Consider the following 27,308-nt stretch of genomic DNA (forward strand, 5'->3'; position numbering starts at 1 on the left):
GTGGACCCCAAAAAATCAAATAGTGCTAACTTATTTTTAATCAAAAAATGAGAGTAAAATGAGAATGTATGAAACATAAGTATTTATTCATCGTTTGATTGATTTATTTTACAGGAAATCCAACAAACTAAATTCCAATTTATGGGTTTTATGACATGAATGAGCAAAATCTTTTAGCTAGCTATCTGGCTACCATTTTAGCTTTGTAACTTGCTATCTTTTTGCCTTTTTAGCTTTTTGGCAAGCTAGCTAGCTTGTTACATTTTTCCATTCTAGCTAGCTGAAATTTTAGCTATCAAGCCAAATTTTGGACTCCTTTCAAAATAGCCAGCTAGGTTTTTTTTTAGCTTCCTATCTGGCTATCAAGTTGGATTTTTACTCTTTGAGCTTGCTGTCTAGCTCCCTATTAGTTTTTTTACCGGTTTAACTTTTATAGCTTATTAGCAAGCTACCTTTTTAGAAACCCACCCAACTTACCGTATTTTCCGCACTATAAGGCGCACCGGGTTATAGGGCGCACCCCCAAAAAATAGTTTTTGGTCCTATATTTTCCATACATGAGGCGCACCGGGTTATAAGGCACTCCAATGGGAACGTCGACAAAACAGTCAGATAGTTCAGTCCAACTTATTACCCCCTTAACATTCCCAAAGCTTGCAAAGAAGCAAATACGTGTCGAGAACATGTGCGGATGCGGTGTCCGTACAATGTCACTCAAATGCATCGTTCCAAATATCATTCGGAAGGTTAAAGTCTTGGGATTCAAGAAATGCCAACCATTCCTTAGTTTCTATTTTCTTTTTTGCTCGCAACTTTACTCTGCATATAACAATAAACATTTGGAATTGAGTTTAATTTAAAAATAGACACTCCATTCCATCCATTATCTGCACCGCTTATCACAGAAACATCGAGTTCAGTCTGAAACAAGATACAGGGAAAATATATAGCCGGAGTAGCTCACCGAAGTCGTTGTGTTCAATAATAATGTGCAAGTATGGTCCTTTTATATCCGTGAGTGTAGTAAATCCAGGAGAGTAAAATATTTACAAATACAGAATAGTAAAAAATGATTTCTCTATGCCGTCAACCCAACGTGCTATTCACATTCATCTTTTTCGGCCAATTGCAGGCTTTGTTTCGACCCTTTAGCCTATGCGTGCCTGTAAATGATAAAAAGGATCCGCCCCCTTTACCTCCGACTAACTTTAGCCAATAGTGATCGATTCAAATGATGATTGACACATTGGTTAGGAAATGAAATGCCGGTATATAAATCCCAGCATACACCGCGGACTACTTCGCGTTCGGGGTAAAATCTATTCGGCGGCTGCTTGCTTTAGTTGCAAGACTTTGCGACTTAATATTGATCCATATATAAGGCGCACTGTATTATAAGGCGCACGGTCAGCTTTTGAAAAAAATAAAGGCTTTTAGGTGCGCCTTATAGTGCGGAAAATTGCTATTTTAAAAATTCATATCAAACTGGGTACCCTTTGCGCTTATTCGTCACAAAAAATAGATCTCTGCTTGTAAAATCTTGGAGACCCCTTCACTAGAGGATACAATAACTTTAAGAACAAACTCGAGCGACATGTTGTGAATCAGCGATGCGATGTTGGCTGTTAATATTCATCTTCCATGAATGTGTGATTTAATGACGCTGCGTGTTCGTCCGCCGTGGTTGTTGAATTACCCGCCTCCTCCCACCTGGTTGAAGGAGGAATAGTGACGTGGGATGCCTATTGACACAAAAGTCGCATTCCAAAAATCGCATATGAATCGGATTTAGGACCGCATATTAAATTGTTCTGGGTCTCACATTTGACGCTACAGACCTCCAAAATCATCGGCTCTTCTGGCGCTGAAGAAACGAAGATAAGCTAGTCGTCACGTGTTTGCATCGACTTTGACTCTCGAGTGTTATTGTTTGCTTTGCCGGCCGACGACCTCGCTGATGTCACCTTTGAGCGCCTCGTTGATGTAGTTGTACAAATAGTAGACCCTCAGGGTGTCTTTGAAGCGGGCCGGGTCCTCCTCCACCCCGTTAGCCATCACGTAGACCGCCACCTTCGGGTAGTGCTCCTTCACCTGTGAAGATCGAGTAAGGTGAGCCTGGGTGGATGCTTAGAAATCCCCCCGATTTGTCCACAGAAGCATTTTCCCACAAATGCCAAAACATAAAAATAGGTTTCTTTGTTTACCGTAAATTCCGGACTATAGAGCGCACCCGATTATAAGCCGCACCCACCACATTTCGGGAGGAAAACCGATTTTGTACATACACAAGCCGCACCTGTATATTAGCCGCATGAGCCCACGTTGAAAAGCGCAATACAAACACGAAATTAACCCATACCCGATACAGTCCAAAAAACACAGCCGGCACAATGAACGGAAAATGATACCGGTACTTAAAAATTAATGCAGACCTGCAGAGTCCGGGTGCCCGGTGAAAGTAATCCATGGGAAAAAGTGTATATTTCCAAAGGTAAGGGTGGGAAAAATATATATCCACTATTGTCGGCCGCGTCCACAAACACTTCTCACCTTTACTATACTTCCCGTCAGCCCACGTTTGCCCCTTCTTTCTCATTTGCTCGTACAAAACATATCAGAATAAGTTTCTAAAATAAAAACATTCCAAAAATATACAGTTGCAAATACATATTATACATGGTTACACATATTTACAAAGAAAGACGATACACCGAGTTTTTAAAGCTTTAATTATAATATTCTAACTTTCATCCCAAACCCTGCCTGTGAAGGGTAGCAAAACGCTACTAGCAACACGCTCGCAACACAGTAAACAGCTCTGTTAAGAAAACATACCGTACTTGTAGTAAGCACGGTAAGCCGTTCTTATCTTCCTCCAGTATGGGAAAGAGACTTTGTCATGTAGACGTCGTCCCACGCTCCCTTACTCAAAAACACGCTAGCATCACGCTGTCAAAGTAAAATTTACGTGCGGTAGCTCTGTTTCCTTCTGTGCTCGATTGCGTTTAGCTTGAAAGTTGCGTCATGTGCCTTTCTTTTTGCAATTTGCATGATGAGGATATGTCTACGCTAATTTAATTTGTGCATAAACTAAGGAGTTGCAGTCTTCCTCTGCGCATATATTCCACCGGTCTAAATCTTACCTTTTGTACTCGAGCGCCGCTGGCGGCTATTAGAAAAATTACATAAATTGGCCGCATCACTGAATAAGCCGCAGGGTTGGAAGTTTGGGAAAAAAGTAGCGGCTTATAGTCCAGAATTTACGGTAATTGGAAAAAAAAACTATTTTAAAGTCTTTGGCCCAGCTAATCTGTAAGTATAAAGCCTCTGGGAATGGTGGCAGTATGAAAAATCATCGTACAAAGGCAGGATTGTCTACACATCAAGGGAACCCCTGCTTCCTGCGCCTCACCCAGTTGAGCGCCTTCCTCAGGCCCCAGGGCACCACCGGCCGGGGAGACATGATCCACGTGGTGTCGATCATGTGCTGCACCTCCAGCTCCGAAGTGTACGTATACCTAAAGAGGAATCGAACAGTCGTCAGCCGACACGCGAGGCGGCTGAGCGTTAGCGACGTTAGCTCTCACGGGTCCTCCTTGGCGTGCGTCACCAGTTCGGTGCTGAAGTGGCTCAGGGCGAAAAAGTCATAGGTTCCCTTTACCAGCAGACGATCTTCCTCATGGAACACCGGAAGTCTGAAAGTCACATTTTTTTTAAGCAAACTTCTAAAACGTGCAAAATGTGAGAATATAGTTCGTGTTTTTTTGCATAATATCTATATATATATATGTCATTGGTATATTCCAATTAGTTTCCGAGATAATGCATTTGAACACGGGTGCGGCACGGTGGGTGAGTGTTAAGCGCATCTGCAGTACAGTTCTGAGGTCATGGGGTCAAATCCAGTTCCGGTGCGGAGTTTGCATGTTCTCCCCGTGCTTGCGTGGGTTTCCCCCCATGTTCCAAAAACATGCATGTCAGGTCCAAATTGTCCCTAGGTTTGAATAAGCGAGTGCGTTGTCTGTCCCTGTGTGCCCTGCGACTGGCTGGCAACCAGTTCAGCGTGTCCCCTGCCCACTGCCCGAAGATATCTGGGATGGGCTCCAGCGACCTTAATGGATGGATGCAATTTAAGATAGTCTGTCTTGTCTTTGACTTCCTGAACTCTGACGTCATGTGAAGAACACTTAGCAAGCCAGTCACCATATTGGTTTACATGTTAGTTAGTCGAGAAGGTTTTAAGTGTTTTAGGCCAAGTTTTGGTCGTCTTTGTTGAGAACGCCTAGGTGTTGTATTGCAGGTGGGTGCAAAAAAGACAAGAGTGCTAGCAGGGTCTAAATCAGCCAGGACACAGCAGACTAGCTGGCTGCAAGAAATGGCTAACAGGACCGTTCAGCGGAAAAACTGACTGACCAAGAACATGCAGTAAGCAGCCAGGATAACCAGAAGCAAACAACAAAAAAAAGGATTATGGCAACAAACACGAACCCAAAACAAATGAGCACAGCAGGCTAGCTAGCTAGCCGACTGCTAACAAGGCTAACCTGGTACCCTTCTGAAGTCCGTATAGTAATGGGGAAACTATCTGGACAATATGATATCAATTGCAAGACACAGCGAAAGACACAAAAGGAAAAGTCACAATCACATACCTAAAAGGAGGGAAAGGCAAAAAATACTTTGGCAAGGCACTGTACGTTTACCATATCGAGTTCTTCTGGGTTGATACGTACTCGAGCGAGTTGAGTTGCCGCAACCACGTCCTCATTCCCAGAGGATAATCTCCGTTGCCGAAGACGGGCTCGGAGAACCATCCCACCCGGAAGTCCAGAACCCTCTTGGCCGGTTCTACGTCCTCTCGACTGAACGAGAAAGCCGGTTCCACCCAGTCCATGTGCAGGGCCAGAGAAACCTGATGAGGGATAATGGACCCGTCACCGCCGGGACGTTTTCCGCCTACTCGGGTCTGGAGGTCGACTGACCTGACCGGCCTGAGTGTGCCTGAAGTCCCGATCGTAGGCCCTCCAAGCTAGCGCGTGAGCACGTAGCATCTGATGCGCTTCCTGGTAGCTAACCATCTCGTCATTGGGCTCGTTCAGCGTGATCCACATCTTCACGTGAGAGCCCAGCTCGCGGAAACACAGGCGGGCGTAGTCGGCAAAATAGTACGGAGTTTCCCTGAACGCAACGTTGGGGGGGTAGTAAAATCACAATCCCGGTTCTATCATTTTGTAGCGATTAGCATTTTTCTCAACATAGAATTGAATGTTTTCATTTCTCATTAAAATTTGCATCGTTAAACATTTAGCAATTAATGCAAGGACATTAGCATTAGCGGCCATGTCTAAAATGCTAACATTTGAATTAGTAGATAAGTTTCGTAAAACTGGGATTAGCTGCTAAATTATTTAACGATGACAAAGTGAAGCTAGCCACCAATGCGATGCTATTCCCCAATGCGGCTAACATCTCCTGTAACAACGAAATTAGCATTAGTGGCTAACAGCTGTGTCCACAATGCTAGCCCCAATGGGTAATTTTCGACCACTAGATGGCACTGGTTGTCTGGTGCGAGCGAGGGCCAGTGCCTTAGAGCACAGCGTAGCAGCAAGATGCCAAACATGGCAACGACCACTATATATGGTTTCCACGGGGTAAAATAAATTCTATGCTTTTTAATAATAAAAAATTGGTATGATAGCCCATGTATTTTTTTGTCTCGTATCCAAATCAATGTTTGAAAGTTTTTTGTACCACTAGGAGGCACCAAATATTACACACTGTCCCTTTAAGGTCCACGAGACTGGCATTAGCTGCTAAAATATTTAAGATGAACTGCTAAATTGATGCTAGTGGTCCACCAAAGCAGTGCTATTCCCTAATGCGGCTAACATCTGTGTTAGCGAAAACATGCACTAAATCCAGGAATCGGATAGAATATAAATTCAATCTTTTTTTTTTTTTTTCAGACGATCAAGATCTTGTTTTAGTCCTTTACGATGAAATATTGTTACGTTTCCCATCTCTATTTTGTCATTAGCAAACAGCGATCAGGGCGCGACGAGAGCATTGGGTTGCTACTCCCTAGGGTGGGCAATGTAGCAACAAACTTAGCATTAGTGGCTTGTTCTGTGTACATTGTTACACAGAATGACAATACAAGGAAATTATTATTATTATTATTATTAATATCTGTACACAGTGCTAGCATTAGCATTGGTAGTTAAGGTCGGTGAAACTGTCATTAGCTGCTAAATTATTTTAGTGTTTAAGTGATCCTAGTGGTTACATTGAACAGCACAGATATGCTATTCCTGAACAGGGTTGGGTAGGATTACTTTCAATGACTTTTGGATGACTCCAATACCAAATATGCTAATAAAAGACAAAAGAAACTAAATATGAATAAAATAACTAAATTTTGTGCAGGCTTGGGGAGTAACGGAACACATGGAACGGCAAAATGATGTTGGCAAGCTGTTTGGATTTATTTTCGTTTTGTTTCTGTTGTGCTAAAATGTTAATTCCCCTTATAGAGATCGAAGAGATCAAAGCCAGCAGAGAAGCTAATGTTGTGACTCATTTCATCTGCAGGTAAATTGTATCCGTTTTTATACTCATTATTGTTATTATTTCTATTTACTCATATATATAAAAAGGATGATGTTGGTTAAAATTCAGACTAAAGAAAAATATGTTGAATTAATTGTAAACGTAAAAAAAAACACTATATACTTTATATTAGTTTTCCCGGAGATCAAAGAGATTAAAGCCAGGAGAGAAAGCTTACCACGTGTTGTGAGTCATCATTTTATTCATATTTAGTTTCTTTTGTATTTTATTAGCATATTTGGTATTGGCGTAATCCAAAAGTCATTGAAAGTAATCCAGTTAAAGTAACCCTACCCAACCCTGTTCCTGAATACGGTTAACACCCGCGTTAGCGAAAATAAGCCCTACATCTTTTTAATTTGTGGTGATCACCATCTTGTATAAGCCCTTCGCGATATAATATTATTATATCTGCCACTCTTATTTTCTCGTTGGTAAACGGCAATTAGCCGTTGCGCCTCCTAGTGGCGAGTAAGCTACCTGTCGAGCCACCCGTTGGCGCTTTGTAGCATCGCAGGCAAACTGCTACGTTGGCGCGTGTGGTGCCACAGAGTGACCACGGGCGTGACGTTAGCGCGTAGCAACTGCCGGCTAAAGCAGCGGTAGTATGCTAGCAGTGTAGCATTGGGATGCTCCACGTCGCCCGTCGGGACCAAGGCTGACCAATTGAGGGAGAAGTGGAAGTGGGTCACGCCAACCTCCTTGATCTCGTCCACCTGTTGGGACGTTTAACACTCCGGCAGTGTTACATCGACACTCAAAATCGGAGCAATGAAGGACAAATTTGGGAGTATCACCTGTTGTCGGATGCTAACGTAGTCCGCGCAGTGGGCGTGTCGCTCAGGGGGCGTGGCAACATTTCCCTCCAATCGGGTCAGCTCACCGTTGTCCATGTTCCACATGTACACATTGGGGTCCGCAAATTGACTGGGAGAACTTTCCACCTGATTTGGTCACGGCACAAAAACACAATTTGTAATCGCAAAAACTACAGTCGACCGGGGATAATGGATCTTGGCCGCATGAGTGCTGTTCATTTTAGGCAATAAGAACGGAAAATAAAGCCACCCAGTTTGTACTCTTGGCCAGGGCTCTCAGCGAAAGTTGACAGGCCAGAACGACACGCCTCCTGACCAAAAGTTTCTTTACCGGTTCCCGTTTGCAGCAGTATGGGTTTGGGGATAATAGATCGCGGCTGCATAATTGCAGTTCATTCCAGAGAGAAACAAAATAACTACAGCAACAACAAAAAGGTTGCCACATGACACAAATTGGCTCTTTCTGCCTGGGGGATAATGGATCGCAGCCTTAGCTGTGTATTTAATTTTAGACGCTCCAGAACAACACGCCTCCTGACAAAAGTGTCCTATGTCGGCTCCCGCTTGCAGCAATATGGGATTGGGGATAATGGATCGTGGCTGCCTAAGTGCAGTTTATTGTAGAGAGAAATAACATAATGCTAATAAAAAGCCGCCACTCATGATACCAATTTTCTTATCGTCCTTTACTCACAGCAATAGTTGACTTGGGATAATGAATCACGGCCAAAACAGTGCATTTCTCTTTAGGCGTGCCACAATGGGACGCTTCAGCAGACCAAATCGAAGAAAATAGACTACGCCAGACACTGCTCTCAGCAATAGTCGACTGGGGATAATGGATTGCATTTTATCTTAGACGGATGAGTACAAGACACCCCGACAAAAATGCCTTCTGTCGGTTCCTGCTTGGAGCGGTATAGGCTTTGGAATAATAGATCGTAGCTGCATAAGTGCAGTTCATTGTAGAGAAATACAGTAACTGCAAAAAAAGTTACCACGTATGACACAAATTTGCTCTCTCTGCCTTGGTCAACTGGGGATAATGAACCACAGGCAAAACAGGATAGTTCACTTTAGGCGGGCCACAATGGCACCGAAACCCCCACCTTGATAAAAATGCAATAGTCAACTGGTGATAATGAATGACACCCATATTCATGCACACGCCATCTGCAGCACTATGGGTTTGGGGATAACGGAGCACGGCTGCATGAGTGCCGTACATTTTAGAAAGGAACACTCTCTGGTCCCCGCTCGCAGCAATATGTGATTAGAGATTGCGGCTGCTAAGCCCGACAAGAATGCATTTTGTGGCCTCGTTTGCAGCAATATGACATTGGAGATAATGGATCTCGCTGTTTTTTTAACTTTAATTGGGACGTGAATTTCGAACCGCCAAGAAGCAAGGGATTACCGTTTTAAAACAGAAATGAGGTTTAAAGATTCAGGTGTTCCATTAACAACGAAGGATAATGGCAATACTCGTATATGATCAAGTGCGCATAAAATGCTCGTAACTCGTTTTTGGATAGAAGTTCCTCACCAACCTGAATGGAATTCGCCGAGATGCCCCAAGAAAAGTCGCAGGGGAAAACTCCTTGGGCGGGACGGTTCTCGGGAAGCTCGGGAAAACCGTTTTTCTGGATCACGTTTCTATGGGCGGAAACCAAACGCTAACGAGATAACCACGCCCAACAGGAAACAAGGCGAAGAGTTATGATTGGAAAAGGGGTTTCCGCAAGAAAACCTGGTAAACCCGGTGGTCAGGGACAGGAAACGTAATCCGACCAGGGCAAAAATCAGCCAACCTGGGATAATGGAAGCTTAATGTTATTAGAAAACAGTATGTTTTTGAGGTGGAAAAAGAGAGGGTTGGGTTTTTAATGGGAGATGGTTGGGAGTGGTGGATGGGCTAAGAAAAGCCTGGTGGTCCACGCGGGTTATAAACTATGTTCTTTGTCTTTTTTCTCTGTTTTCCAGACTTTTTCTTCTTTTTCCATGTTTTTTTAATTGTTTCTCCCTTTGTCTCCTTTTGTTTCTTCTTCTTGATTTTTTTCTTCTTTTGTTCTGTATTTTCCTGTTTTCTTTGATTTGTTTCTGCCTTTTCTTTTTTTGCTGAGCTTTTTTGCTTCTTTTTCTTGCTTCTTGCCTCTCATTTTTTCTTGTTTTTTTCCTTTTTTAATTTCAGTATTTTTCATTTCTGTTATTACTGAAGTTTTTTTAGTATTTCTGAAGTCTGATTTTTATTGAAGTTTTTTGTAGTGTTACTGTAGTTTTTTTTTGCACTATTTTTGTCGTATTTCGGAAGTGATTTTTATGTAGTATTTCCATAGTAGTATGTTTTTAGTATTTCTGTAGTATTTTTGTTGTATTTCAAAAATAGATTTTTGTTGTATATGTGTAGTATTTTTGTAGTATTACTACAGTATTATTATTAAAGTATTTTTGTACTATCTCTGCTGTATTGTGTAGTATTTCCATATAAGAATGTTTGTTGTATATCTGAAGTATTTTTGTAGTACAGCGTTACTGTAGTTTTATTTTTGCACTATTTTATGTAGTATTTCCGTAGTATTTTTGTTGTATTTCGAAAATAGATTTTTGTTGTATATGTGTAGTATTTTTGTCTTATTACAGTAGTTATGATTACAGTATTTTTGTAGTATAACTACAGTATTATTTTTTAAGTAATTTTGTACTATCTCTGCTGTATTGTGTAGTATTTCCATATAAGAATGTTTGTTGTATATCTGTAGTATTTTTGTAGTACGGCATTACTGTAGTTTCATTTTTGCACTATTTTATGTAGTATTTCCATAGTAGTATGTTTTTAGTATTTTTGTTGTATTTCGAAAATAGATTTTTGTTGTATGTGTAGTATTTTTGTCTTATTACAGTAGTTTTATGATTACAGTATTTTTGTAGTATTACTGTAGTATTATTTTTTTTAAGTATTTTGTTGTATTTCCGTATAAGAATGTTTGTTGTATATCTAGTATTTCTGTACTACAGCATTACTGTAGTTTTATTTTTGCACTATTTTATGTAGTATTTCTATAGTAGTGTCCTTTTAGTATTTTTGGAGTACTTTTGTTGTATTTTGAAAATAGATTTTTGTTGTATATGTGTAGTATTTTTGTCTTATTATAGTAGTTTTATGATTGTATTATTTTTGTAGTATTACTATAGTATTATTTTTTTAAGTATTTTTGTAATATCTGTCGTATTTTGTAGTATTTCCATATAAGAATGTTGTATATCTGTAGTATTTCTGTAGTGTTTTTGTAGTACAGCGTTATTGTAGTTTTATTCTGACCTATTTTATGCAGTTCTTCCGTAGTAGTATGTTTTTAGTATTTCGATAATAGATTTTTGTTGTATATGTGTAGTATTTTTGTCTTATTATAGTAGTTTTATGATTGTAGTATTTTTGTAATATCTATGTCGTATTTTGTAGTATTTCCATATAAGAATGTTGTATATCTGTAGTATTTCTGTAGTGTTTTTGTAGTACAGCGTAATCGTCGTTTTATTTTGACCTATTTTATGCCGTATTTCCATAGTAGTCTGTTTTTAGTATTTCGAAAATAGATTTTTGTTGTACATGTGTAGTATTGTTGTCGTATTTTTGTCTTACTACAGTAGTTTTATTATATATATATTATTTATTATAGTATTTTTGTAGTATTATTTTTTTGAAGTATTTTTTTACTATCTCTGTTGCATTTTGGAGTATTTTCATTGAACAATATACTGTCAACCGGGGTGGCCAGTGGGGTGGGCCAACAAATTTATAGGGGGGGGGCCGTGGCCACACCTGGCCACCCCCTGGCAACGCCACTGGTAATAAGGCAAACCGAGACGGAAAGCGAAACCTGACTCGGCATATTGGGCACCTGAAAAGTCAGGCTTTACCGCTCACCTGTAGAAGGTAGCCGAAGTTTTGGGCTCCCGCTTCATGTCGGGCGTGTTGAAGTCCACGTAGTAGAGTCCCCGTCGGATGCCGTACTCACGGTGCCACTCAAAGGCGTCCATCAGCGACCAGGCCGTGTAGCCTACCACCTTCACGCCGTCCACCACCACGGCTGCGCCGACCACCACACAAAAACGTCATTCTGACCCTCGTGGCATGACCTTTTTTTGTGACACAATTACCGTATTTTCCGCTCTATAAGGCGCACCGGGTTATAGGACGCACCCCGAATAAATAGTTTTTGGTCCTATATTTGACATACATAAGGCGCACCGGATTATAAGGCGCTACAATGGGAACGTGGACAAAACAGTCAGATAGTTCAGTCCAACTTATTACCCCCTTAACATTCCGAAAGCTTGCAAAGACGCAAATACGTGTCGAGAACACGTGCGGATGCGGTGTCCGTACGATGTCACTCAAATGCATCGTTCCAAATATCATTCGGAAGGTTAAAGTCTTGGGATTCAAGAAATGCCAACCATTCCTTAGTTTCTATTTTCCTTTTTCGCTCGCAACTTTATTGTGCATATGACAATAAACAATTGGAATTGAGTTTAATTTAAAAAAAGACCCATCACAGAAACATCGACATCACTCAAACAAGATACTGGGAAAATATATAGCCGGAGTAGCTAACCGAAGTCGTTGTGTTCAATAATAATATGCAACCATGGTCCTCTTATATCCGTGAGTGTAGTAAATCCAGGAGAGTAAAATATTTACAAATACAGAATGGTAAAACATGTTTCCTCTATGCCGTAGACAACCACACTTGCTATTTACATTCATCTTTTTCGGCCAATTGCAGGCTTTGTTTTGCCGCTTTAGCCTATGCCAGCCTGTAAATGATAAAAAGGATCCGCCCCCTTTACCTCCGAATAACTTTAGCCAATAGCGATCGATTCAAATGATGATTGACACATTGGTTAGCCAATGAAACACCGGTAAATAAATCCCAGCATACATTGGGACTACTTGGCGTTCAGGGGGAAATCGAGTCGGCGGCTGCTGCATTAGTTGCAAGACTTTGCGACTTAATATTGATCCATAAATAAGGCGCACTGTATTATAAGGCGCATGGTCAGCTTTTGAAAAAAATAAAGGCTTTTAGGTGCGCCTTATAGTGCGGAAAATACGGTACATTATTTGGACCTGAACTTAAAAATGTGAGAGCCTACAGCTAGGCTTTTAACAAAGACAAGTGTGATCACATGACCCAGATTTTAGCTAACCCGCCTTGGCTTCCTGTTAGCTTAAAATGTTTCAAGGTTCTGTCCGTATTCTACAAATATACCGTAAATTCCGGACTATAAGCCGCTACTTTTTTCGAAAATGTTCAGCCCTGCGGCTTATTCAGTGAAGCGGCCAATTTATGTCATTTTTCTAACGGCCACCAGCGGCGCTCGAGTACAAAAGGTAAGATTTAGACCGGTGGAATATATGCGCCGAGGAAGACTGCATCCTCTTAGTTTACGTTCGAATTGTCGGTAAGACAAAGGTTCGTTCCGATTATGAGGAAAACGCCCTTGGTGGCGACAGTTATAAGGAGAAAGCTGAAGGTGGTTTAACGTGAATTTCGCAATTGCGATACAACTTTTTTTTAACAGCTGCGCTTTGTGCGTTGCGAGCGTGTTGCTAGTAGCGTTTTGCTACCCTTCACAGGCACGGTTTGGGATGAAAGTTAAAATATTATTATTATTAAAGCTTTGAAAACTCTCGGTGTACCGTCTTTCTTCGTAAATATGTGTAACCATGTACAATATGTATTTGCAACTGTATATTTTTGTAATGTATTTATTTTAGAAACTTATTCTGATATGTCTTGTACGAGCAAATGAGAAGGAGGGGCGGGGCAAACGCGGGCTGACGGGAAGTGGAGTAAAGGTGAGACGTGTTTGTGGACGCGGCCGACAATAGTGGATATATATTTTTCCCACCCTTACCTTTGGAAATATACACTTTTTTCCTTGGATTACTTTCAACGGGCACCCGGAGTCTGCAGGTCTGCATTAAATGTTAAGTACCGGTATCATTTTACGTTCATTTTGCCGGCTGTGTTTTTTGGACTGTATCGGGTATGGGTTAATTTCGTGTTTGTATTGCGTTTTTTCAATGTGGGCGCATGCAGCTAATATACAGGTGCGGCTTGTGTATGTATAAAATCGGTTTTCCTCCCGAAATGTGGTGGGTGCGGCTTATATTCAGGTGCGCTCTATAGTCCGGAATTTACGGTATATAAGTTCTTTTAATGTGTACACAGTAAATGGTCTGCATTTATAAAGAGCTTTTCAAGACCTCCCAAAATGCTTTACAATGTGCTTCACACTTACCCATTTACACACTTACACACCCATAGCGGCGTCAGCCATACAAGGCTCCTACCTTTTAACGTGTATTTGAAAAAACATGTGCTCAAAATGTCTTTCAGTCCGGTCTAATTCTTTATTATATGTGTACAAATGCTTTTGTTGAAATCAAAAGCAAAATCATTTCTCGGGTCTTGATTAAAAAAAAAGGTGGATGGAAAACGGTATTTCAAATGTCTATGTTTTCACGATAATTAAATTTTTGACTAGGGAATCATTGTAAAGCTCATTTCTTATACTTTTAATTGATACCGAAACCCTGAATAGGATATTTGTCTCACTATGACTCATTTTGGTCGATGGGGTCACAGTTTTTCATGTATTGCCATCGCCACCCTCTGCACCCTACAAGTCCTAGAAGTAACTATAAAGTATCTGAACTAGACGCTCTGCGGCATCCGAAAAACGGTAGATACGAAAAAATTTTCGGGTTGTCAAAACTCATCCGGACATTACTGTAGTGCTTTTTTCCGCCGCTACCCAGCATGTGGCGCTGTGAGCGCTCATCCAGTGTCCACCCTGAAGAAGAAATCCACTTCCTCTTCCTAGTTCATGAGTAAACATTCTATGGTGTATCTCCAGCGCGCTAAGAACTTTGACATTTTTATTGTTTAATATCTGGTGCATCCATTCAATATGGTTGGTGTAAAATGTAAAGAAGAGGCGAGCCGTTTCTTTTGAAATGAGAGTGGAATAAGAAAGCTTGATGCGGTTGAGAAAATGGTTGGATCGCTTTTTCTTAATCCATTTTCTACACTGGAGGAGGAATTCGCCTAACTGTTGAAGCTCATCTTCCACAAGTAAGTTAAACTCAACTTTATTTATCTTTATAGAGCATATTATTTGATGAAATGTTAATTTTTAGTACAAAACAATACAGGTAGGTTACTTATACAAGCCTTAGAGCTAAGATTCATGGCCCGAGCCCGAACCCGAACCCGAGGCAATTTCGGGCCGGGTCGGGCCTGAAATGTCAGTCATACGGTCGGGTCGGGTCGGGTTCGGTCCTGCTTTTTTTTTTTTTTTTTTTTTTTTTTTTTTTTTTTAAATTAATTAATAATTATAAATATATGTTCATTAAAAATATATACTTAAACTATGTATGGATACTAGACCAAGGAATACTTGTTATAAAATAAATAATTTGGATAAAACGGAGAAGGAGCTGTAATTGCTTTTAACGGAGCCAGAGCATGCTCTGTGCACGTGACGTGACGTGAATGCTGTCCTCTTAATAATCTTCCCCTCCGCAAATTCGCGTGATTTTGGCCTGGTATCCCCGATATGGAGTCGGACCAACAAGAAGTTAAGGATAAACTCAAGAGAGGAGAACTGACGAGGAAAACGCACTCTGGTAAGAGTTTTAATAAGCGTTTTATATAGAATACGATCGCTTTTGTCGGAAGTGTACATTGACGTTGGTGACATTTTCATCCGCGTTAAAAAACGCAATTTGCAGAATAAAATCACGCTTTATTGTTTAAATAAACGCGTTATATAGACTAGGATCTCCCAATTATTATAATTAGCTCGCTTTATTGTTTTAATAAGCGTTTTATATAGAATACGATCGGGGGGGGGGGGGGGATTTGCATAGGAGTCGGAAAAGGGCACAACACGTCAACACCCCCTCAATGATAGTGCCGCGCTAAAATCTTAAGGACGTACTACTACTGCTGCTGTGGATTATGGCCCAATGATCAAGTCGTCAAAATGACGGACGCCCTTAAATGTTTTCGCTACCTCAAAAAAAAAAAACGTCAATGACAGATTGTCGCTTAATGTAACATCTGCAGTGCAGACACAGAAATATAAAAGATGTAAATGTTTATACAGTTTTATTTAACTTAGGCCTAGATGTTGTAACAAAAGGCAGAGTTTAATTTGTTATCATAAATCACCCCTCCTTATAAATAAAATATGTAATTTCGGGCCCCCTCGGGCCGGGCCAGCAAATCCAGTTAATTAGTCGGGCTCGGTCCGGGTCGGGTTTAATACCCCTCGGGCCTGCGTCGGGCTCGGGTGCTTTTTTTGGGCCCGATCTTACCTCTAACAAGCCTTAAACATACTTATATGTTTAAACATACAAAATATAGCACTGAAGCAACTTCAACTTACGAACAATCATCCGGAACCAATCTCGTTCAGAAGTAGGGTTTCTGTATGTATATATATATATATATATATATATATATATATATATTCACGTACACTATCTAGGTGAAAATTTCATATGGCCTAATTAGAGCTTTAATCAAAAAGTTGTGACAATTTTTTTTTTGATACATACCCATTTTTTGACAAGAGCAAATACCTCAACTGTCTTTTTTGCCTGCAAACCACTTTGACTTTATTCTTAATTTATTTTTTAATTTAAAAATAATAATAATAATAATAATAATTTAAATTTTTATTTTAAATTTTTAATTTAAACGTTTAAATTTATTTTTTATTATTAATATTATTATAATATTATTTTAATATTATTAATTACTATTAATATTATTATAAAATTGTAAACATTTATTAATAGATTTAATTTAAATTTGAACGTAAAATGATACCGGTACTTATTATTATTTATTTATTTATTTATTTATAATAATAATAATCTCATCTCATTAGCTACACCGCTTATCCTCAGTAGGGTCGCGGGGGTGCTGGAGCCCATCCCAGCAATCATCGGGCAGTGGGCAGGGGACACCCTGAACTGGTTGCCAGCCAATCGCAGGGCACACAGGGACAGACAACTCATTCGCTCATTCACACCTATGGACAATTTGGACCGGCCAATTCACCTGAAATGCATGTTTTAATAATAATTAAAAAAAATAATAATAATAATTAATTAATCAGTAATTATTAATAATAATAATAAATAAATAAATATATATTTTTATAAAAAATAAATAAATTTTGACTTTGCATACAATTAACTCCACAACACTGAAGAGAAAAACACCAAAATCCCGAGAAATGCATTGAACCACACTAGGTCTATGATATATCGAAGATTAGGAATTATAAATTTAATGTACATAGCATGTTTTGTGTAGAGTATGTTGTGGGCTCCCAAATGCAATAACATAGAAATAGCAGCACAATGTCATTTTGAACAGGGGGAAAAATTGAGCTTCCAAGTGTTTACTTTTTAATGTTCTCTCATTAAAAAGTAAACACTTATTCGGCTTATTCAGTGATGCGGCCAATTTATGTCATTTTTCTAACAGCCGCCAGCGGCGCTCGAGTACAAAAGGTAAGGTTTAGACCGGTGGAATATATGCGCCGAGGAAGACTGCAACTTCTTAGCTTGTGCACAATTTAAATTAGCGTAAACTTACCCTCATCATGCAAATTGCAAAAAGAAAGGCACATGACGCAGCTTTCAAGCTAAACGCAATCGAGCAGTCCTATAAAGAAGGAAACAGATCTACTGCACGTAAACTTTACTTTGTGAGCGTGTTGCTAGCGTGTTTTTGAATAAGGGAGCGTGGGACGACGTCTATATGACAAAGTCTCTTTCCCATACTGAAGGAAGACGACTTTGGTGACATCAATTATAAGTAGGAAGATGAAGATGAATTACCGTGCTTTCTACAAGTACGTAATGATTCTTTGACAGGGCTGTTTACTGTGTTGCTAGTAGCGTTTTGCTACCCCTCACAGGCACAGTTTGGGATGAAAGTTATAATATTATTATTGAAGCTTTGAAAACTCTCTCGGTGTACCGTCTTTCTTTGTGAATATGTGTAACCATGTATAATATGTATTTGCAACTGTATATTTTTGTAATGTATTTATTTTAGAGACTTATTCTCGGGTGAACCAAAAAGAAGGGGCGAAAAACACGGGGGGCTGACGGGAAGTGGCGTAAAGGTGAGACGTGTTTGTGGATGCAGCGGACAATAGTGGATATACATTTTTCCCGCCCTTCCCTTTGGAAATATACATTTTTTTTCATTGGATTATTTTCAACGGGACCCGGACTCTGCAGGTCTGCATCAAACCTTAAGTACCGGTATCATTTTCCATTCATTTTGCCGGCCGTGGTTTTTGGACTGTGTACTTTATATTCAGTTACGATCGCGGGATTCAAAGTCAGGTTTGGGTTAATTTTGTGATTGTGACACATGTTTTAATGTGGGCGCATGCGGCTTATATACAGGTGCGGCTTGTGTAAGAACAAAAGCGGTTATCCTCTTAAAATGTGGTGGGTGCGGCTTATAATCAGATGCGCTCTATAGTCCAGAATTTACGGTACATAATATGTACCTGCAAAAACGTGATAACTGAATCTGTGGTCGCGCCACTCACATTTCAGGGCCTCGGCGATGAACCTCTTCAAGTAGTACATCTGTTTGGGGTCCTGCGTTTTTGTGCTGCTCGACACGAACCTGGAAACAAACGCTCCTTAAACCTTTACGATGACCATATTTTTCGCACTATAAGCCGCGCTGGATTATAAGGCGCACCCCTCAAAAAAGGGTTTTATGATATATTTTTCATATATAAGGCACATGGGATTGAAACTACAGTATAAGTACATTTAAAATAATTTATTTCATAGAACATGAATTATCGTTACGACATCTGGCTTTAATGAATTCATTCATTAATCAATGGTTGCTGTCCTCACTGCAAAGTAGTAGTAAGTGAAAAATATCCCGAATAATCAAATTTTTTTTTTAGTTAATGTTTATTAGGACAATGGTCTTAACCATTAGCCTTATAATGTCGCCAAAAAACTAAAAACAAAGACGAAAAAATCCCGTTAGCTTTCCAAATATACACATTTTAAGCTAAGCTAAGACATGCTAACAACAATTTAAACATGAGTATGTCACAAAACCTTCCCATAAACAAAAATCTTCATTTAAGTTATCATAAAACGTTTCATACTTATATACAATTATTTTCCAAAGCAACAAAAGAAGATTGCAATGAGAGTTGAAAAGTTGGCGTCCATCCAAGTTCTGCATTTTGTTTCGTTTTAGCAACAAACAATGACCATGTTAACCACAAGAGGGCACTCTATGTGTTTCTCAAAAGCAGAACAGTCACCGTGTGCAGTATCATTTAGTTGTAACCATGCATTTCTGATTTTATCCAGCGTATTTTCTGGTATATAATGCTCATTTTCAAATTTCTGGGTGCGCCTAATAGTCAGGAAAATACGGTAAAGCTACGTGATTTGTTTCCATGGTTATCAAGCTTTTGCTTCTCCCTTTAGCATCAGTGCAAGCCCTGGGACCCATCTCATTTTTTTTCATCTCATCTCATTTGCTGCACCGCTTATCCTCAGAAGGGTCGCGGGGGTGCTGGAGCCCATCCCAGCAATCAGTGGGCAGGGGACACCCTGAACTGGTTGCCAGCCAATCGCAGGGCACACAGGGACAGACAACTCGCTCGCTTATTCACACCTAGGGACAATTTGGACCGGCCAATCCACCTGAAATGCATGTCTTTGGAATGTGGGAGGAAACCGGAGTGCCCGGAGGAAACCCACGCAAGCACGGGGAGAACATACAAACTCCGCACAGTAACTCTGGTAGCTGGATTTGAACCCACACAGGAGGTTACCAAGACCTTAGAACTGTGTCGCACACGCGCTAACCACTGCGCCGCCGTGCTGCCCGGGACCCATAGAGGATAAATACAGTACAAATGTAATCGATTACTGCATGGCATACTCGCTATGACTTTAAGAATCACAAAGCATAAACTGCGATTGTTTTTTGTCAAGAAATGACAAATTAAATACTGCTCATAGAGCTATAACCTTATCCTCCTTGTTTTATAATCTTATCTTCTCTGTTTATCTTCTTGGGTTTTTTACCTCACTGTGAATGTGTGAAACTGGAGTGTCATGCCCAATCTCGTTGTCACAATATGTTAACCCATTTTGTAGCATTTTGTATTCTATTCTATTCATTGGCAATTGTGGCTTTTTGTTTATTATTCGCCATGTGTGTCGCTGTTTTGTCCAGCTAGCTTCCCGTTAGCGTCGGGGCTGCCGTGGGCTTTCCTGTTTTGTTTGGTCCCAGTTGGCATTCGTCGGCTGCCCACTGTGTGTTGTATAACCGGCTAACCTGGTGTTAGCGCTGGTTTTTGTGTCTCTTGGTTTATTCCTGGCTAGCTGGGTTTATCGCCGTAGCCGTTGCTGCTTTTCTTTGTTTTTTGATTAGCTTTGGTTGCGCACAGCGTGATTTTTGATTGGATAGCCTGGCGTAAGCACCAGTCTTGTCGTGTTCCTTGGCTTGTTTATTCTAGGCCTTCTTTGCGTTTGTTGGCGTAGCCTTAGTCGATTTTCGCTGTTGGTTACCGGTTATCTTGGCTGCTCACTGTGTGTTTTCGGTCCCGGTTAGCCCCCCCATTAGTTCGTGTTTCTGTTTTTTTTTTAATGGCCTGTTAGACACTTTTTGGGTTGCTAGCCCTTTGTTCTATATATTTCATGTCGACAATATATGTGTATTGTTTGTTAATTTTACATCCATTGCAGCCTTTCGAAATATTTCTTCATTTTGAGGTTTTTGAGTTTTTCCTTGCCCTCATGTTGGTTTTAGATCAGGGGATGGTGTCATAATAGTCTGTAGTTTCTAGTAGTCTGTGATCAGGGTTGGGTAGGGTTACTTTAACTGGATTACATTCAATGACTTTTGGATTACTCCAATACCAACTATTCTAATAAAAGACAAAAGAAACTAAATATGAATAAAATGATGACTCACAACACGTGGTAAGCTTTCTCTCCTGGCTTTGATCTCTTTGATCTCCGGCAAAACGAACATAAAATGCGACACAAACAAAATGAAAATAAATCCAAATGTATTCAGTTACTCCCCAAGCCTGCACAAAATTTAGTCATTTTATTCACATTCAGTTTCTTTTGTCTTTTATTAGCATATTTGGTATTGGAGTAATCCAAAAGTAATTGAAAGTAATCCAGTTAAAGTAACCCTACCCAACCCTGTTGACAATATATGTGTATTGTTTGTTAATTTTACATCCAGTGCAGCCTTTCGAAAGATTTCTTCATTTTGAGGTTTTTGAGTTTTTCCTTGCCTTCATGTAGGTTTTAGATCAGGGGATGGTGTCATAATAGTCTGTAGTTTCTAATAGTCTGTGATCTGTGCAGCCCTGTGAGACTCCTTGTTCTTAAGGGCGTCACAAATAAACATGACTTGTGCCATTACTGCATCCACCTACGACACAAAGCCAAGCCTCTCCACCAAAAATGACCAAAACCTAAAACCCTTATAACATCTCTGACTAATAAACACACAAAACAATAGGGCGACTGCTAGCGAGCTGGTGTTTCTCTGATGATGTCAAACCTCAGGATGACATCTTCAAAATGCATTATCTTGGAAAAAAATTAAGAATACACGGATAGATTACATGAAAAAAAGAAACATGTACTATTTTCACATTTTGCAAGTTTAAGAAGTCGGGAATACAGTGGAACCTCGGTTCTCGACCATAATCCGTTCCAGAACCCTGTTCGAAAACCGATTTGTTCGATCACCGAAATCGTTTTTCCCATTAAAAATAATGTAAATCGTTTTAATCGGTTCCAACACCCTGAATGTTTACCTTGAATGTTTAACGTAAACATCAAGCTAACCCAGGCTAATCGTACGTTCGCGTTATCGTAATCTTCAGTACGAAAGATTACGCTAACATGAACGTGTAAAAATATAAAAATCAGGTCGTTTACAAGTCATTTAGTGCCCGGGTCTCCACAACAAGTGGCTAGCGCTTCATTGGAAAGGGGGGCTCCGTTCCAACACCCTGAATGTTGGGCTCCGTTCCAACACCCTGAATGTTTAACGTAAACAAAGCTAACCCAGGCTAATCTTACGTTCGCATTATCTTAATCTTAACCATAAGAAAGATTACGCTCACACGAACGTGTAAAAATGAAAAAAATAAACGATAAAGAAAAGAATAATGAATAGGATTTCTTACCTTTGTGGTGGTCAGCAGAAGGCGCAGGTGGACGGTGGGGTATTCCCTAGCAAGGTGTGCTACCTTCTTCATATTTAGCTATTATGTCTTTCTTAAAGGCAATAGTTGTACGAAGAACTTTTCCTTTTTCACCTGTCCTGCTTGCACCGACCTTGTTCGAAGGCATAATTAGGGGCTAAAACACTCCGTTCACCGATATTAAAAGCGAAAGCAAAAAGATGCAAGTGCGCATGTGATAACAGTTGGTTACATAAAGAGCGATCTCCACCCGTAAGCCGCTCAGCATCGCACCCTAGCGTACGCACTCACGCATTACCGGCGTTGGAACTCCGATTTTTGGACCGAACAGCGAAGCAAGAATTTCTCGAAATTTTTGGTCGGACTCCGATTTGTTCGAACTGAGAGGCGTTCGAAAAACGAGGTTCCACTGTACCTTTAAAATATGACATTACCATCCGCTTTGCACCACGAAGATGTCAGGCCGGTCGTATTCAGTGCTGACCCAGTAGAGAAGCATCCGCAGGTCCAGATCCTCCTGCTGGCCGAACTTGAGGCTGTCGTTGACCAGCTGGAAACTGAGGGTGGCGCCGTGGGACAGCGCGAAGAAATCGGCCGTCCCCCGCAGGCGCCGGCGCTCCTCGGCACCAAAAACCGGAAGCCGGTCGCCCAGTCGCGTCTTCATGCAGGCCGGGTAGTCGCCGTTGCCGAAAAGGGGCCCCGCAAACCAGCCCAGGACGTGTTCCAGAGAGCACTGGCACTCGCGAAGGCTCTCCACCCGGGTGCGGCGGGGGCGCACCCAGTGGGACGCCAACGCCATGGATACGCGCCCGCCCTGCCCGCGCCGGTAGTTCCGGTCGTACGTGTGCCACGCTGCCGCGTGGGCCTGCGGAATCCGTGAAAAAAAATCACAATACCCGAGTTTGAAACCTTAACGGCGCTGGAAATGTTAGTCTTTGATGGACAATTGTTTCTGTGAAGGTCAGAGTAGGGTTTTGAGCCATGGGTTAGGGTTTCAAATCTGGAAAAAGGTGAGATCTTTGAAATCTCATGTATCAGTATTTACCGTAAATTCCGGACTATAAGCCGCTACTTTTTTCGAAAATGTTCAGCCCTGCGGCTTATTCAGTGAAGCGGCCAATTTATGGAATTTTTCTAACGGCCACCAGCGGCGCTGGTGTCTAAAAGGTAAAGTTAAAGAACGTTCCGATAATGAGGAAGACGCCCTTGATGGCGATAGTTATGAGGAGGAAGTTGAGGACGATCTTCCGTGAATTTCACAATTTCGGGATTCTTTATTTTAACAGGTACGTTTGATACATTGCGAGCGTGATCCTACTAGCGTGTTGGTACCTTTCAAAGGCACGGTTTGGGATGAAAGTTACATTATTATTATTAAAGCTTTGAAAACTCTCTCGGTGTACCGTCTTTCTTCGTAAATATGTGTAACCGTGTATAATATGTATTTGCAACTGTATATTTTTGTAATGTATTTATTTTAGAGATTTATTCTGTTATGTGTTCTACAGACGAATCAAAAAGAAGGGGGGGAGCAAACGCGCCGCTGATGGGAAGTGGGGTAAAGCTGAGTTACCGGTAGATCTGTCTGTTGTCGCAGCGGACAATAGTGGATATATATTTTTCCCACCCTTAACTTTGGAAATATACATTTTGTTTCCTTGGATTACTTTCAACGGGACCCGGACTTTACAAGTCTGCATCATACGTTAATTACAGGTATCATTTTCTGTTTATGATGTCAACTGTAGTTCTAGAATTGTGTACTATTTATGTAGCTGGCCTGGACAGTGTCCCGGCTCCTAGGCTTTGTAGCGTATTATGAACTGAACGATAACGGATAATGGATAATGAATAACGAAGATAGAACAATAACCCTTAAAAACCCCAACCCCAGCTGGCCTGGACAGATCTATTGACACTAACAAAGATGTTAAAAAAGTCAGAAAAAAATGTTAAAACGTCATATTGCCAGACATAACGAAATTGTGAATATGCTTGATTGCTGTTAAGATTGTCGAGAAGGGTTGTTCATACCTCACATTGTTTGTTTGCTGTTATTAGTGTCAATAAATTTGTTCAAATCAAAAAAAATAAATAAATGGAAAAATCATGGAATTTACAGCCTGGTCTGGGTTAAACTTGTGATTGTATCACAAGTATTAATGCGGGCGCACGCGGCTTATACATGGGTGCGGCTTGTATAAGTACAAAGGCGGCAAATCACCTAAAAAGCGATGGGTGCGGCTTATAATCAGGTGCGCTCTATAGTCCGGAATTTACGGTACTGTTTAGTCCAATATGGCTCTTTGAACATTTTGGGTTGCCAACCCCTGGTTTAGAATCTAGAACAGCATTTGAAGTCCTGTATAAATGATCGTTTTGACGGGTGGGCTTATAGAGCTAGAAATATTCATCTTTGATGGTTAATTGTTTCTGTAAAGAGTCATGGGTTAGTGTTTCAAATATGGAAAAATGTGGGGAAATCTTTGAAATTATGGTTTAGAACAGGAGTCAGCAACAGGCAGCTCTTTGGCGCTACCCAGTGGCTCCCTGGTGCCTTATTAAATTTGTTTGATAATGGAAAATGATAGTTTCTGCAGGAGGAAAACATGGCACAAATATTCTTGACGTTTTCAATAAATATATATACAGTATAGATATATTCAGTGTTGCCTTGCTCATAAAGCTTATATAAAGCTTTGATTTTTTTTGCGGGTACAAATATATGTATTGGGATTTGTATGTTTTTTAGTCCAATATGGCTCTTTCAACATTTTAGGTCGCCAAGTTATGTTTAAATTACAGATTCAAGTTAAAGGTGGGCTTTAAGTGAAGACTGATGGCCAATTGTTTCTGTGAAGGTCAGAGTAAGGTTTTAAGCCATGGGTTAGGGTATTAAATCTGTATAAGTGGGGAAATCTTTAAAATGATGGTTCCAAACCTTGATAAGCATTTGAAATCATGTTCAAAGTCAAAGCTGGGTTTTTGGGGAAGGATTTAAAACAAATATTGATTCCTGCGCTGTCCCTTTAATGTTTCATGACCGGGAGATTTACAATTTTAACAACTGGTCTAGGGTTTTAGAATTGCGATTTGGACTCAATCTTAGGGTTAAAGAAATTGTGAGATGATAATATTTGGGGGTTTTACAACATTGTTAGGGCTTCAACATCAGGTTATAAGTTACGGTTTCAACAATAGGTCTTGAGGTTCTATTGGGGCGATTTTAGGTTCGGTGCTTAGCGCACAGAGTGTCTAGCTGGTTAAAAAAATAATATCACTTAAAGTGATACAAGATGTAAAATTGAATTATACTAAGATTTTAATCAGGGTAAAATATTTTGCATCATATTTTAAGTACCGGTATCATTTTCTGTTCATTTTGCTGGCTGTGGTTGTTGAACTGAGTCCTTTATGCTCAGTTTCGCACTGATCGCTGCTAGGCCCTGTGGCTAGGACCTTGACTCAGCCTCTTGGCTGGGAACAAGTGTCTCGGCCTCTTGGCTTTGTAGTGTATTATGATTTGACCGTCAACAGATAATGGATAATTGATAAAGAATATAGAACAATAAACCTCTACAAAATCCCCCCGACCCCCTCCCCCCCAGTTAAAATCGCAGGACTTAGAGTAGAGTTTGGGTTAATTTTGCGATTGTATTACAAGTTTAAACGTGGGCGCACGCGGCTTATATACATGTGCGGCTTGTGTAAGAACAAAAGCGGTTATCCTCTTAAAATGTGGTGGGTGCGGCTTATAATGAGGTGCGCTCTATAGTCCGGAATTTACGGTATTCAAAGGCTGTTTTTATCAATTCAATGTTCATTTTTTAAATTGAATTATGGCACTTTTAGGCTTCCATAATAACTTATACTCTCACAATTATACACTGGAGCTTTTACAGACTCTGCTGCTACGCCACAAATGCCACTGGCCGAGTAAAAGGAGAGTGGTGAGTGAGGGATCCAAGGAATCAAATGGACTGAACCATTTAAAGGCAGTGGAGTATTTTTGACACAGCATTGTTCACATTTTGGTATTGTTTTACCTTCTAAAAATATATTTTAGCTAGCCTTTTTCATCATATTTAAGCCTTTCCTGTCTTTTATTACAGACAGAAGAGCAGATTCAGTTGAAAGACTGCTCTCACTGTCTTGCTCCACAGACAGACTGAGCATTTCTCCCCCATGCCATGAGGCTCTTTAACTCCACCCGGGGGAGTAAAAGCCCACATTAAACCCCATCCTCACATTCGCAAATTTTGCTTTATTTTTATTAGTGTCTATTTTTTGTAAGATTATTCAAATGCTCTTTATTCTACAAGATTGTTATTGTATAGTGACTTGTTTACCTGACTGCCCATTTTGCACATCTGGTTAGCTGCTCCTCTTGCACTCTTTGCACTACTGTATAATAAAATACATAGCTATAATTATTAAGTATATTATTAGTACTTCAATACTCCAACTCAATACAACATTTTATTTATATCTGTAGATTCAAGGAAACTGTGCGGGTCAGATGTATCGACATTTCGTTCTGTATACACGTGTACAAGAATGACAATAAAGTAGATCTGAATCTGAAGTTATATTGGGTATTTTTGTCTCTTATTATATTTATTTTTCAACATTAGGATACTTCTGGAAATGTGAATTTCCCTCCAGGGATGAATAAACTATCGATTAAGAAATCAGTGTTTAAAATGCGATAATTTTGGAGGGTGCTTGGGTTGTATTTGGGGGGGCTAGTTACGCCCACGGTTTGTAAAGAGGTTTTGACATCATCTGACCTTGAGTAGGATGTGGCCCACCCTGTAGGGCAGGTCGGGGTCTCCCTTCACCCCCGGGGCCACCACACCAGTGCCGTATCCGTGCCGGGCAACCACGAAGGGGTTGTCGATGGTAATCCACCAGCGCACGCGGTCGCCGAACGCCCAGAAGCAGAAGTCGGCGTAGTCCCGAAACACCTCCACCATGGCCGGGTTGCTCCAGCCGCCCAGCCGGCGCTGCAGCTCGTCGGGCAGGTCCCAGTGGTAGAGGGTGACCACGGGCTCCACGCGGGCCTCCTTGAGCCGGGCCAGCAGGCCGCGGTAGTAGCGCACCCCCGCCGGGTTGAGGCTGCCGCGCGTGCCGTTGGGGAAGATGCGCGGCCACGACAAGGAGAAGCGGTAGTGGTTGACGCCGAGCTGGCGCAGGGCGCGCACGTCGGCCGCCGCGTTATGGTAGCTGTCGCTCCCCACGTCGCCCGTCGCCATGCGGTTGCCGCCCCGCGTGAACGTGTCCCAGATGGACGGGCCCTTGCCGTCCTTGTCGAAGGCGCCCTCCACCTGGTAGGCGGCCGTGCCCACCGCCCACATGAAGCCGGGAGGGAAGGTGCCGTGCGCGAAAGCCTGATCGCCCGGGTAGGGGAGCTTTTGGAAGCGGGTCCACGTGCGGAGACCCGCACCCGGCGCGGCGGAGGCGCGCACGAGCCAGGTGGCCAGCAGCGCCCAGGCGCCGATCGCCGTACCAGAGCTGCGGTGCACCATGCCCGGAGACGCTCGGACG

The 27,308-nt window shown here is 41.1% G+C and overlaps 1 protein-coding gene across 1 annotated transcript in view; it reads right to left on the reverse strand.

Moving 5' to 3' along the window:
• The window catches only part of kl (klotho), a 30,820-nt gene extending 3,512 nt beyond the window's left edge, over nucleotides 1-27,308 (reverse strand). Inside the window, exons 1-12 of the mRNA XM_088321211.1 lie at nucleotides 26,552-27,308; nucleotides 22,196-22,626; nucleotides 18,090-18,169; nucleotides 11,356-11,518; nucleotides 8,981-9,086; nucleotides 7,410-7,556; nucleotides 7,093-7,328; nucleotides 4,983-5,178; nucleotides 4,734-4,912; nucleotides 3,588-3,695; nucleotides 3,413-3,518; nucleotides 1,965-2,091 (exon numbers count right to left, since the gene is read on the reverse strand). Coding sequence (XP_088177337.1) covers nucleotides 1,965-2,091; nucleotides 3,413-3,518; nucleotides 3,588-3,695; nucleotides 4,734-4,912; nucleotides 4,983-5,178; nucleotides 7,093-7,328; nucleotides 7,410-7,556; nucleotides 8,981-9,086; nucleotides 11,356-11,518; nucleotides 18,090-18,169; nucleotides 22,196-22,626; nucleotides 26,552-27,289 — 2,617 coding nt within the window. The 5' untranslated portion in view covers nucleotides 27,290-27,308. The remainder of the gene's footprint in view (nucleotides 1-1,964; nucleotides 2,092-3,412; nucleotides 3,519-3,587; nucleotides 3,696-4,733; nucleotides 4,913-4,982; nucleotides 5,179-7,092; nucleotides 7,329-7,409; nucleotides 7,557-8,980; nucleotides 9,087-11,355; nucleotides 11,519-18,089; nucleotides 18,170-22,195; nucleotides 22,627-26,551) is intronic.

Source organism: Urocampus carinirostris, chromosome 17 (genome assembly GCF_059441175.1).
Source record: "Urocampus carinirostris isolate Australia breed hairy pipefish chromosome 17, RoL_Ucar_1.0, whole genome shotgun sequence".
Taxonomy (NCBI): domain Eukaryota; kingdom Metazoa; phylum Chordata; class Actinopteri; order Syngnathiformes; family Syngnathidae; genus Urocampus; species Urocampus carinirostris.